Source organism: Phycodurus eques, chromosome 6 (assembly GCF_024500275.1).
Source record: "Phycodurus eques isolate BA_2022a chromosome 6, UOR_Pequ_1.1, whole genome shotgun sequence".
NCBI classification, from domain to species: Eukaryota; Metazoa; Chordata; class Actinopteri; order Syngnathiformes; family Syngnathidae; genus Phycodurus; species Phycodurus eques.
This window is the reverse complement of record NC_084530.1, coordinates 31,385,524-31,398,854: the sequence shown is the minus strand read 5'-3', so window position 1 is coordinate 31,398,854 and position 13,331 is coordinate 31,385,524. Positions and strand designations below refer to the sequence as shown.

General features: G+C 46.1%; 1 protein-coding gene across 7 annotated transcripts; it reads right to left on the bottom strand.

Moving 5' to 3' along the window:
• Nucleotides 1-51: 51 nt before the first annotated feature.
• On the bottom strand, nucleotides 52-13,237 carry ndufaf5 (NADH:ubiquinone oxidoreductase complex assembly factor 5). 7 transcript variants are annotated; one of them, XM_061679294.1, is made up of 11 exons: nucleotides 11,997-12,242; nucleotides 9,461-9,501; nucleotides 9,316-9,379; nucleotides 7,604-7,651; nucleotides 7,406-7,509; nucleotides 6,588-6,627; nucleotides 4,204-4,401; nucleotides 2,517-2,577; nucleotides 1,342-1,425; nucleotides 1,112-1,194; nucleotides 52-953 (listed from the first exon to the last, which is right to left on the bottom strand). In XM_061679294.1, the coding sequence occupies exons 1-11, from the start codon at nucleotides 12,195-12,197 to the stop codon at nucleotides 858-860; spliced, it is 1,020 nt and encodes a 339-aa protein (XP_061535278.1). In that variant the 5' UTR covers nucleotides 12,198-12,242; the 3' UTR covers nucleotides 52-857. The 7 variants fall into 7 exon arrangements, 3 of the variants coding, with proteins under 3 accessions (XP_061535278.1, XP_061535281.1, XP_061535280.1); XR_009768756.1 differs by lacking the exons at nucleotides 52-953; nucleotides 1,112-1,194 and having other exon boundaries at nucleotides 2,415-2,577; nucleotides 4,086-4,401; nucleotides 7,406-7,651; nucleotides 11,997-13,237; XR_009768757.1 differs by lacking the exons at nucleotides 52-953; nucleotides 1,112-1,194 and having other exon boundaries at nucleotides 2,415-2,577; nucleotides 7,406-7,651; nucleotides 11,997-13,237.
• Nucleotides 13,238-13,331: the final 94 nt, after the last annotated feature.

The following is a 13,331-nucleotide window of genomic DNA, read 5'->3' as shown; positions in this document are numbered from 1 at the left end:
TTATTGTTTCCTCGTTGAGGAAAGACAAAGTAGAAAAGTTTCAACTTTAATAAATGTCACATTTCATATTCAAGTTTAAAAAAAAAAAAAAAAAAGTCAAAATTCATGTTCAGGTCGCATAAATGTCACATCCATCTTCTGTGGGTCTTCTCCTCACGCGGGTCGCGGGCGTGCTGGAGCCCATCCCAGCGAGCTTCGGGCGAGAGGCGGGGCACGCCCTCAACCGGTCGCCATCCAATCGCAGGGCACATAGAAACCAACAACCATTCACACCTACAGGCAATTTCGAGTCTTCAATCAACCTGAGTGCCCGGACAAAAGCCACGCATGCACGGGGACGGGGGACATGCAAACATGTTGAATAAATGTCATATTTAATGTACATGGTGTACAATTGTCACCTTTTATACAAATCATTCATTTTACTCATAATAATTCAGGTCACCGTAGAAATGTTGAATAAGTGTGATAAATATAACGTTCATGTTGAAAACAAACCCCAAACATTTATTGTACGTGTTGAATAAACATTTCCCGTTCATGCTGAAAAGAAATATATGTTCGTGTTAAATACATGTGACATTTCATGTTCAAGTTAAGAAAAATGTCCGAGGGTACATCCAGGTTGAATAAATGTCATATTGAATGTTCCATCCGACTTCTTGCGCTTATTGGGGTCGGCGGGGTCGCGGGGGAAGCCCGGAGACGTCCCCCTTTTATGGAGCTGCATCTTGGCCAGGTCGTCATCGTCGCAAATGAGAAGTGCTTCTCAACTGACCTCTTAAATAAAATCCCCAAAATGACATATGCGTAAACATGTCCGATTTAACACACACGTTGAATCGACGTGTCACATTTCATGTTGGTGCGCTTGACTTGTCGTCGCCGTCCTGATTTATTTTGGCCAAATCTCCGAAGGAGACGGTCGCCGAGCCTCGTTTGGCTGCTTTGGCCTGAAGGCAAAAAGAAACAAACACAAAATCACCATGAACACGGTTGCCCGCATTCGACGAGGGCAGTGATGCCGAAAGATTTGACTTTGGAAGTGGATTTCCGGTCTCGGTTGTTCGTGTAGCGAAGAAAGGCGCGCGATTGGACGGCGGCGTTTCACCTGAGAGTGGTGAGGCTTCCAGCCAATCATGTAGAGGACGTCAAAGGTGGCGGGAACCGAGCCGTCCTCGTTACCGTACATTTCTGACACAAAATGAAAGGTTTCACTTACGATACATCCCTCTTTGTCGATATCTATCAATCACTCGGCGTTATGTTTGTGTCTTTCCCGTACGCTTTCCTGTTTTGGCAAAGCACTTTGTAAACACGTTGGTCGTCATGGAAACGCACCTTTGTAAACAGCCGCCGCCGCCAAAATGGTGTCCCGATGCAACATGGATCTTCGGTTCAAAGCGCAGTTACTCTCGCCCATACCTGAACACGCACACGCACACGCGCACTTGGGTCGGAAACAGTAACGCCAGTGACGCGTGACTGTAACGTGACGTGACCGCTTTTTCACCAACAAATAGTCTAGCGTGTTACTAGTTCCAAACCGATAATCAGATGGAAGTTACTTAACAACTCACTCAGTTGGTAAATCGTTAGTAACACAACGGAAAGGAACAGAATGTTACGACACTAAACAGCCAACAGTTGCTGTAAGGGACATTTTGTTTTTCAAGAAATGATTATTTTGGTCATCACAAACACTTTTTATTTTTTTATTTTTAAACATGCACGCGTATTGGGCCTGGCGAAAAAGTGACTTTCACCTCGTTGTTTTTGTGCGCGCTTACACAAAAAAATGTCTCTTCAGTGCCCGCTAGAAACGTGCTGGAAGTACATCAAAGGACGACTCGGCCATGTTTGTCCCACGCCGACGAAAATTCATTCATTTCCCGTACCGAGGCGGGCTACAACTTGAACTGGTCGCCAGCCAATCGCAGGGCACACATAGACAAAACGATCTTCCCACCGACGGGAAATGAACCTCGCACGCATGTATTGGGGATGTGAGAGGAAACCGGAGTACCCGAAGAAAAGCCACGCAGGCACGGGAGAGAACATGCAAATTCCACACAGGCCGGGCCGGGATTTGAACCCGCGACCTCAGAACCGTGAGGCAGATGCGCTAACCGGCCGGTCAACGCGCCGCCGCCTACGAAAAATTGGTCGGTTGCACGCAATGCTGTACAATTACCACGAGGGAACTGGGAATGACCTTTCATAAAACAAAAACATTTTTTTTTTTTACTCTTTCAAAAATGCATTGATAGCAAATGCTTTGGCGTTGACAAAAAAGTAGGGCTGTCAATTGATTCATTTTTTAAAAATCAGATGAATTTTGATTCATTGCAATTCATCACAGACGCCAAATAAAGCACACATCGTACCACATTTTGCTCGGAGATGCTATTTACCCTTCATATCGGTTTGCACGTGTACACGCGCGTGCGCACTTTGGGGAGGTGGCGCGAGCGGGAAGTGGTTTTGATGGAGGTCATATGAAGGTGAACCCTAACCTTGTAAATCCATCATCAACTCCATGATGCCCGGATAGCAGACCTGCAACTCGTCGATATCCTGAAACCACACACACACACGCAAGTCGTGACGTTCAGTATGTAAACCATGTGACAGAAGTCACGTGATGATGCCACAGCATGTGACGTATCGCGTCATGTGACGCGTATGCAAGCGTTGATGTGCGACACCCAACTCATGGGACCTGTGCCTAAATCACGTGACGTCAGATGCAATGTGTGGAAGTCATGTGACAGATGGAAGTCGCGTGCAAGTGTACAAACAGCAACCGGTTTGTATTCAAAAAAAACATTCAAAATGGAACTTCTACACAGCTATATATTACTACTACTACTACATAGGGCAATAGAGAATTTCACGCTATATTATATACATGTAGGTGTTTGTTTTTAAAGCTTTTTTTTTTTAGGGCTGCAACAAACCATTATTTTAATGTTCCATTCTGTTGATTATTATTTTCAAATGATCAATTAATCAGATTCAAAACCATTTTCTAAATTTCCATCCCTTTATTGAAAAACAAATTGATGCCGATTCAGTTCTTGGTTTGGTTTGTAAAATCGGCAAAAATGTTGATCATAGTTTTCCAAAGTAAAAGCAGATGTTTGCAAATGTTTTAATAAAAATAAAGTCTGCAAACATGGTGGACGGCAGAAATTTGAGAATATTTGCGGTCGAGAGGCTGAAATTGTGAGACTTTTGACAATTTTAAATTCAACAAGGTCTAAACGATTCATCGATGATCAAAGGTTGTCCATTAACTTCATAATCGATTAACTGTTGCACTTCTACTTGTTTTATGGTTTTCTTTTCATGACTATCTGATCATTTGCATTACTTTATTCATGTATACAAGAACAAGATTTGTATACATTAATTTGACAAATTCTTACTCTAACATTATATTGATGTTCATATAAAGTACGAGTTATAGGATCCTAAGGACGCAAAGATGGGGGGGGCGGAATCAATAGGTTTGTACTTTTTCCTATTCCTATTGGAACAGGCACAATTTGTTTCGTCTGTTTTGTCGTCTTTGTTCAAAGTTTGAAATGAGGAATGCAATTGAAAATGTATTTTGAAGTCATGCGTTGTATCCAAGTTGTGTGGTCACGTGATGTACACAATAGTACGCCAGCGTGTTCGTGTCGTAAAAGTACACAAAAGGTCAAGTACACGGGCGACTGACTCGCAAAGTTGGGGATATTTGGCTTTCGAGTGAAACTGCCGGATCGCCCGGAAGTGCACTCCGACCTTTCCAGCTGAGCCTCATTTGACCTGTGAACTTTTGAACGCAGATGCCCACCCGTTGCCTGTGTCAGCCGTTTGACAACAAGGAAGGCAAAAGGCAAAATTCTAAATTCCTAAAATGGCCCCCAAAACGTCATAGTTAAATTCCAATCGCTGCGGTGAGCTTCGTGTCATCAGCAGCCCTTGCAAGAGGGCGACCGGAAGCGTCACAGAAAGGCACACGAGCGGATCGAACACCTGCCGTGAATTTAGCCATTCGGCTGCGTGCAAGTTGCGCAAAAAGTACGGCAACGTACAAGAGTTCAAAAGTTGACACGAGGTCAAATGGAGTTCCCCCGTAAAGGTCACAGTGCGTTTTCAGCCGGAAGTGGCGTTTGCCAAACGTTTCGCGCGTGTCGATGTTAGCGACGTCACCACGGTGAGCGTGTTGAATCCGGCCCGTCCCAGCAGGTTCCCCAGGTCCGTGACGGCGGCGTAGGGCGAGACGTGCGCCGAGAAGCCCCCCTCTCGCTCCGTCTCGGCCAGCTGCAGCGAGCAGCGCAGCTCGTACAGCGTCTCGCCGCCGGCCGCGGCGCCGATGAACACGCCGTCCGGCTTCAGGACGCCGTGGATCTGAAGGAGACAGACACGTGAACAGTCGGACGGCCGGGAGGTCTCGTAGTGCTAAGGCGAGTGCTAAGGAAGTCTCAAGTCTTAACCGCAAACTTTCAAGCGAGTCCAAAGTTACTGTCGGGGGAAAAACTAAAGAAAAACGTGTCAAGCCGGGTGGATTGAGTCCCCGCGAAATTTCCAGCGCGTCGAGTCAAGTCAAGTCACTACCCGGGTTAATGACTTGACTCGCCTGAACGCTCCAATTCAATTCATGGCGCTGCTCCTGTTGGCCACCGGGGTGCAGTACAACACAGTCATGCAGACACAAAGGTCAGTCATTTTTTGCAGAGGATAAAGAATATATGGGCCATTTTCACATCATTTGATCAGTCACGCTAGAGACACGCCCCACTGAATTTCCTTTGGAAAATCAATTCATTTGACTGATGGGAGTATTTGAATTAGTGGCAGTTGCTATCCATGAAAAAGTCAGAATTGGTCCTATTTTTCAAACGTTGAATGCCAAAAGGCATTGATTGCCTTTACCGAGAGGTGTCCCAAATGAAGTTGCAACATATTTTGCGCTGACGATGCTCATGACACTTTTGGATCAATCGGACCTTTCTCCTCTTTTGCATGAAAAAGAACACAAATACATCTCGGTGTCCCGCTTCCTTGACAAACGTCGCTCTGATGATGTTGCAATACACCGGGCGGATCTGCGATGCGGCCGCCATTTTGCATTTCCACAATAGCAGACAGCAAAGTCAATGCTGTTATTTGAGGACACCGAGCGCTAATCTGCTCCTCGTGGGCCTGGCGGCGCCTCGCGTGGCAGCAGTCGCCCATTGGTGCACGAATGCGTGCGCGAGCGGCTGAATGGGAGGCTTTGTGAAGCGCTTTGGGCGCCGGGATGGTGTCGATCGAGCGATCATATCCGTAAGTGGCGTCCATTTTCCATTTCTCACATATGACGGAATAGATGAAAGTGCTGCAACGATCGATTGTCGTTCGTGCTATCGCGATTGTACAAAGAAGAAGGAATCCGTCCGTTTTCTTTACGGCTTCTCCACACACGGGTCGCGGGCTGCTGGAGCCTATCCCAGCGCTCACGTGTAAATTGTGCAACTCACACCATTTTTATTCAGCTGTTTGACTTTACCGTGACACATTTTTGTCTTTACTGTTATTAAAAGTGTACGTCAATGGGCCACCGCCATTTGCTGTGTCACTAAGGACTGCCTTTACGACGAATGCCTAAAATGTGACTTCTACTGTAGTTGTTTCAGCATGGGAGAAATTTACACATGGAAAACCAAGGCAGCAGAAAAAAAAAGCTATATATATTTTTTACGTGTATTTACAGTTGTTGATCAAATCATTATGAAAATGACCCATATGCCTGTGAGTCTTGTGATATGGTCGGTCTCCATGTGTTACGCCACCATTTGTGTGTTCACATATCCGTTGCGCTGATCACACTCATTGTTAGCCCGTAAGCGGCATTTTCCATGATATGTTAGCTTGAAGCTAGTGGCGCCATTCTTCGGTTGTTTTGAATACACACTTGTAGCACGGTTGCAGGTTCAAATCCGGCCCGGCCTGCGTGGAGTTGGCATGTTCTCCGCGTGCCCGCGTGGCTTTTCTCCGAGCACTTCCGTTTCCTCCCGCATCCCAAAAACATGCGTGCTAGGTTCATTGAAGACTCTAAATTGCCCGTAGGTGAGAATGTGAGTGCGAACGGCCGCTTGTCTGTATGTGCCCTGCGATTGGCCGGCGACCGGCTCAGGGCGTACCCCGCCTCCTGCCCGATGACAGCTGGGATAGGCTCCGGCACGCCCGCGACCCGCGTGAGGAGAAGCGCGACAGAAAACGGATGGAACGTTGCTTGTCGGCAAATTTCAAGACTGCTAACTATTGTTCTGCTGTGGTTCTCACCCCGATTCCTCTCGGCCGTTCTGTCCCTCCCTATGTCCCCTAAAAACCTTTTCAGTCTGGCTGCATTTTCAATAAACATCAGAATAATACAAAGAAGCTCCGCACAACAAAGCGGTTCCCGCACAAACGGCGTCCAGATCCACCCGCCGAACAGGACCGTTTGAAAGAAAAAGAAAAAAGAAAGTCGTGAAAGTGTGAAAATTGGCCCCTGACCGCAGTCAAGTCACGTGACATCACTGCGATGATGTCACGATGACGTCATCACCGACCTGTCTGAGCGCGGCGGGCAGGTCGTTGATCCAGTGCAGACTGTGTGGGTGAGACAAAGAGCACAGGTCAGAGGTCAGCAGAGCGAGCGAGCGCTATAGCGGCGCAATTATTTAGATTGCTATTGAAATCATGATTAATAAACACGATTATTCATGATTTCAAAACAAATGTCCAAACCTCAACTTCACATTGAATTTAAAACAACAACAACCAGAAAATACATGAGGTACAAATAATAATAATAAAACAACGGCAATAAAAAACTAAATACAAATGCTATGCGCGCCTTGTCCCCTAGGGGGCAGTGTGGTGCATGCAAGGAGAGACATGAGCAAGACGATAAAAAGAGAAGAATCAAGTTGCAAACGAACTTTCTTAATACAACTCATTTTTCAAAGATTAGGAAGCATACACGCCTGTGAGCATTATTTTCCCCTTTCTGTATGCGTCACTATGACATTTGTGCGCGAATATTCGTTATCTGAAGGTCAATCCCTCCCGTGATCAAATGCTAATTTAAACTCTCCCATCAACAGGCTTTTCCATTGAGTGTTAGCATTAAGCGGGGGATGCTTCTAAAACCAAGTTTGTGTTGTATTTAAATGTACAATACGTGTCATTCTTAGTTTGACGGTTAACTCCGACTTGGGTGTAAAGAAAGCGCTTGAAGCACCTCGCGCCTCGCTCGCTGCCTTCAGGGTGCTTTGACAACGCAGGAACTGCCCCGTTGTGTACATAAATCCTTTTTCTTCGATAAGAACGTTTGTATGACGATCGTGAGAAATTTTGAAGAATCGCCCAGCGAGCGTCCGTTCACCTCATGCTGCTGAGAACCAGATCGAACGAGTTCTCCCGGAAAGGAAGGAACTCCTCGTCGGCCGCCAGCGCGTGCCGCCTCATCTCGCCGGCGACGTTCTGCCTCTGGACACAAAAGTTTCGGAACGCACATGGGAAGCGACGCCTTCAAAGAAGTCGGCGTTCTCGTCCGCAGGGAGCGGCGGCGACGATCGCATACCAGGGCGGTCTCGGAGATGTCCGTCAAAAACAAACGCTCCACCGTGTCCTAAACGACAAGTGGCAAGCAAAGCAATGACGGCGAGTGACCGAAGCTACGAGCACTCAAACTTACTTCAACGAAGGCGACGCGATGGAATAATGAAGAACAAGATTAGCGCTGCGCCCGAGATGACAAGCTAACAATTCATGGACAACTAATCCACCATCAAATTCATCGAAAACTATTTTGATCATCGATTCATCATATAGAGATTTCAGCCTCTCTGATTTCTGCGGTCCTCCATGAAAGCACGCCGATTGAATCGAAATAGAACATTTGCAAACATCTGCTTCGACTTTGGAGAACAACGATCAACATCTTCGCCGATTTTCTTACGGCTGTTACGGACCAAACCGGGAAATGAATCGGAATCGTCATTTGATGGGGGGAAAAAAAAACACTTTAATCTCGGAAAATGGTGACCTGCGGCTGCAGCGTGAAGAACGTGGACTTGACGTGGTTGAAACTGCCTCACGAGCGTTTATCACACAAGTAACCCGCCGGTCGTGTTCCTCGGGAGCCAAGACGTCATTCGCACTTTCCAAAAGGTTGCCGAGTGCATCGCTCCCTCTTGTCACGTTGCGCAATTCTTTGCATTTGCTTCATCACTAAACAATACCAAACGGGAAAAAGTGATTTTGCAATAAACTCCAAAATACTTTTTTATCCCATTCGTCAATGAATCAACTGAATAAGTGATTCTAAAAATCTGGAATAGTGAATAGTTTTTCAATAGTTAAAAATGTGAAGAAGAATATCAATACCAAAACTTAGTTCAATGATGTTGCCACGATTAAATAATGGAGCTTAATAGTACCTTACAGCCTTATTATGTACATTACATGAAAGGTCAGAGGACAAAGATGCGCACATCGTTCTTGATCACTCGAGAACCCCTTTTCAAACCACATCTGCCGTTTCGAAGTGATCCTATAGCGTATTATATTGCCAACAGACACACGGCGAAGACTTCGCGTGCGGCGTGTTATACCGCCACTCGAGCGAGGGGCACGCAAACTATCCGAATGCCGCATCCTCTGTCAAAGCTGAAACATCTTTGAATCCGGTGAAAAACGGGACGGCGGCGGATAGAGTCACCGCACCCCGGCGTCTCGGGCTTCGGGCTCAATATGCGTCATAAAAAGCTCATTTTGACCTCAACTACGGTTGAAAACTTGCTGGAAGTTACGTGCGTGTATGACATAACATATTAACAATGCCAATATGAATTTGAACTGACCCCGTAACATCTTTGTCATCTGACATGATTAAATAATGTTATTAGTACCGTACCTTACAGCGTTGGGGAGTAATGAATTACATAATCAATAATCATACAAATGTATGCAATTGGGAGAAAGTGTGTCATTAAATTTCAGTGGCTTTTGCAAATGTCCATGATGACAATTCTGGTTACATTTGAAAAACAGCTGGGGTTTTTCTATCACCTCCTCCGAAAGCCGACGCTTGTGATGGGCTCTCCGGTCCTGTGCTATTCTGCTGTAGTCTCAAACATGACCTATTTTTCCAACTGTGACCTCCAAGCGGTGCAATGGATTATTTTCCCTGAGATTTTGTTTCTTTTTTATTGGATTGAACCTTTATTTATCTGGGAAGACTTCATCGAGATGCAAAATGACATGCTCAAATCACGACGATCGGTAGCACACCTTGCTTAAATGTTGCGCAACGTGACCTCGTCCGGCGCCGATCTCCAACGCCAGAGGAAAGGTCCTGAAAGCACATCAAGAAGACGACGACAACGTGACGCACGCACGCACGCGACCGCTGTGTGTGTGTGCTTCAGGAAGTCACCTGGCCACATCGTACACACGGTCCGCCACTCGACTGCCAACCTGCGTGCGCGCGCACACACACACACACACACACACACAATATCTGAAATAATACATCAAGGTAACTGAATGATTGTATATTTGGATAACTGTCATGTTTGAAATTCATTGAAAACAGTTTTCCTGTTGTTCAAATGCGACTGTAAAATATGTGATTCTGATTCTGATTATTATCATCATCACATTGACGAGGAACGTCCCGACCCAACTTTTCACTTCCGGTCCGATGCTGCCGCCTTGAGTTCTGGCCGATACCGATGTCAGTCCGATCCCGTTTCAGCCATAATCGCGCATCATTGACTTATTTGGTAGTGTGGAACGTTAGACGAGGCTTGATCAAGCGATATCACTCCAACAGAGAACAACAGTAAGGATGAGGAAAAACGGACCCGTTCGTGATTAACCAACGGGTTACATCAAGTAACTGCTGTGCACGCAGTGTGGTGCGCGCAATGAGATACACACTTGCAGTAACAAAGAAAGTCACGATCGAATATTGTCAATATAAGTCGTTTGTCACAGCGTTTGAAGAATATATGCCAGAGAGTATTGTTTTGTTGCCTGTTTGTATGCGTTTATAAAGCATCCGTGTACCAATATTCATATTCGTGCCGTGAGGTCAGTGCTAATGTTCTGTAGCTCGTCAATGCAGTTTTGTATGCATTGCGTGTTAGCTGCGAGCGAGTTGTTTTTGTGAACAAAAACGAAGAAAGAAACAAAGGCTGAGATGTGTTTGAACATTTAATAGGTGTAATTCTTTTGCGTGTTAGTTTTACAGTGAACTTCAACTGGAGTGTCAACAACCAACCTTCAGCAAGTAATATGCCCTCTTACCGCTCGCTACTACGTTAGCACCTTAGCATGCTGTTGTGATCACGTGGGCGCTGCGTGGAATGCGCCGCTTGTCGAAGAGCGGGCAAATCGCACAGTTGAGATCCCGTCCGATCCGATATCCGACGTCAAAGGGCCGATCGGGACACCCCAAACATTATTTTAATGTCTTTAACTAATATATCACGTATATCGACAGTTCGATACAGTCTACATGTTGGGTGTATAATAATTCATCATTAGTCGCCACATCGCTGTGTGAATATGATTATTTTCCTTCCCGCTTGGCACTAATTGCACAAATATCCCAGTGGCTATTACTTATCATATCCCAACATGCAATAATTGAATCATCTGGATTTGTATTGTTTTAGATAAGATAGAAATGAATTTCCCCTCAATGCTTTCTTGTTTTTTAAGATTCATTTGAGTGCATAGAGCAAGTGTGACAATTTGACATTTGAATTTCCCTCAAGTTCTCCATCAGTGACAATATTTTGTACGTTATTTTGAGCAGGGGGCTCAGGAGCATTCGGTGCAGGATCACCAGGGTGAGGAACGGCTTCTTTCCGGAAGTCCCCTCACCCCGTCCGTGCCTGTTCATCGCTGCACGACGAACACTTGATTCTTTTCACGTATAAAGGACCGTGGAAATATAGTGTACGGTAATAATGCGCAATGCAAGAGCCTCTGGCGTTTGTATTTTTGCAAAAAAATGATTTTGTCTTTTCTTATTTTCTTTTTGATCTAATTTCACCATTTGTATTTATATTTCACAGGTCTTGAGACGTATTGGGCCAATCTGGGACCTTGGGTATCAAATTCCGTGCCATATCGTGTAAACGTGTGTCGGTAGGACAATCAAAACTCATTGAATCGTCGTAATATTCGAATCCTCCCGTGTCACTAAAAAGGCTGCCGCAAATTTCGAAAGAGTTCAGCGTCATTGTCAGGGCAGACAAAAAACACACAGTTGAAGGACTTCTTCTTTTCCGACATTCTCTGTTAAAAGTCCTCATCGTCGTGTTAAAAGTCCTCAGACAAGATGGTGTACCTAATGAAGTGACCGTCACGCACACCTCTCACATCTTTTTCTCTCTTTTTTTTTTAAGTACACAATCTTTAACATTTGATCAAAACTCAAATGGCAACAATCCCTTTCATTCAAATGCCCGTAGGCGTGAACGCGAGCGCCAATTGTTGTTTGTTTCTATGTGCCCTGCGATTGGCTGGCCAGAGGCAGCCGGGATGGGCTCCGGCACGCCCGCGACCCGCGTGAGGAGAAGCCTTACAGAAAATGGATGGATGGAATCTAGAAATAAGAATAACTTGCATGTACGTAGCGCCTTTCACGAGGTGAAGGGAGAAAGCAGGACAAAGGAGACGAAACAGGTGAGTAGCAAAAGATCGGATCTCGGGGGGTCGCGATGGGATGCGCACACGCACAAAAAGACACACACAAAAACAAAAAGCGCAATCAAATGAAGCCCAAATAAGATCGGCTTCGTGCGGTGTGCAATTGTTCGCGCTTTCGATCAACTTGAAGGATTTCCTTTACCGGCCACATCGGTTTGGAAAGGGTTGACGTTGGGAAAATGTTGCCATACGACAGAAAGAGGGAGAGAACGGTCGCAGGGTCCAGAAGCCGCGGTGACGTCACTGACCTCCTCCCTGACGTAGTCGTACTTTTGGCCGCGGCCGCCCGCGGCGGCTCGCTCCTTCTGCGTCTTCTTGGTGTTTCGGTCGAACACGCCGCGAGCTGCCGACCGCCCGAAGCTCCTGCGGGCTTGGGCCCCCCAGCGGCGGGGGCAGCGGGAGGCGAACATCGCCGTCGCCAGCGTCGCCAGCGTCGCCATCGCCGCCATCTTCTTTTTGTGGCGCTTGCTAGCGCTTGGGGCGCATTATTGCCACCTACTGGTATGGAGTGAAGGGCAGTTACGTCTACTAACCTCTAAAATATCACACACAACCTTTCATCGAATGACAAACGATTCAAATGAGATTGTTTCATTCTAAACACAGCCACCCCAATTATGAGAAGGCGCACATGCAAACACCGCAATACGCTATTTTTTTATATTTTTATTTTGACTTCTGTTGAAAAGAGTTTCCTTTTTCTTTTCTTTTTTTTCAAATGAGTTGTATGGGTCAGGCGTCACATTTAAGGTGAAATGTTGCATTTTGTTTAATGGTGTTTGCTTAAGAACCGTCTCCACAAAGTCAACAGCGTAGTTTGTTTAGAAATAAAGTGGAGTTTGAAATACAACTTGAAAACAATTCAGTGCAATCAATTCAATCAATCCTAATCTCAAAAGTTGTATAAGATGTGCCAACGTTTTTAGCGTTCCGATGAGCGGAAACCCTTTCCTGACCACTCCGATCGATGTTGCAAGATCGGACGAGTTGACTCGCAACTTGCTTCGACCGAGTCGTGACTCGAATCGACCCGACTCGCTTCATTTCAATCGCGGGGCACATACAAACAAACAACCATTCACACCTACGGGCAATTTAGCTTCCTCAATTAACCTAGCATGCATGTATTTTGGGCTGTGGGAGGAAAGCGGAGTGCCCGGAGAAAAGCCACGCAGGCGCGGGGAGAACGTGCAAACTCCACACAGGCGGGGCCGGGGATTTGAACCCCGGTTCCCAGGACTGCGAGGCAGATGTGCTAACCAGTCGTCCAGCGTGCCGCATATATGTACAACATTCCGTCCTAAATTGTTCTCAGTCTTTGAACGTTTTCAGCCGTTACCCTCGAGCGTTTTTGCACGAACGCGACTTGACTTGACCTTCAGTGTGAGTGCTTTGTCCACCTCTGCCGGTTGCAAAAGTGGTCCAAAGTGTTTTGGGGAAATAATTTCAAGTGCGCTGCAGTCGCACCGGCGGGCGCTGACTCGCTTTGTTCAACAATGACTGCGCAGCAGTTCATGAAATCATACCTCGACGTCCTTTGGGCGGTTACGAAACTCGACCCAGGCGGGTTTTGTAACCCAGCC

Bases quoted from the DNA above. Each gene is read 5' to 3' on its own strand.
- ndufaf5 (XM_061679294.1), bottom strand. From the start codon at position 12,197: ATGGCGGCGATGGCGACGCTGGCGACGCTGGCGACGGCGATGTTCGCC. The intron at 4,402-6,587 runs GTCGGTGATGAC...TGTCTCCTTCAG, and splicing joins TGCCCGCCGCGCTCAGACAG to ATCCACGGCGTCCTGAAGCC. The intron at 1,426-2,516 runs GTTAGGGTTCAC...GTGCGTGTTCAG, and splicing joins GTTGATGATGGATTTACAAG to GTATGGGCGAGAGTAACTGC.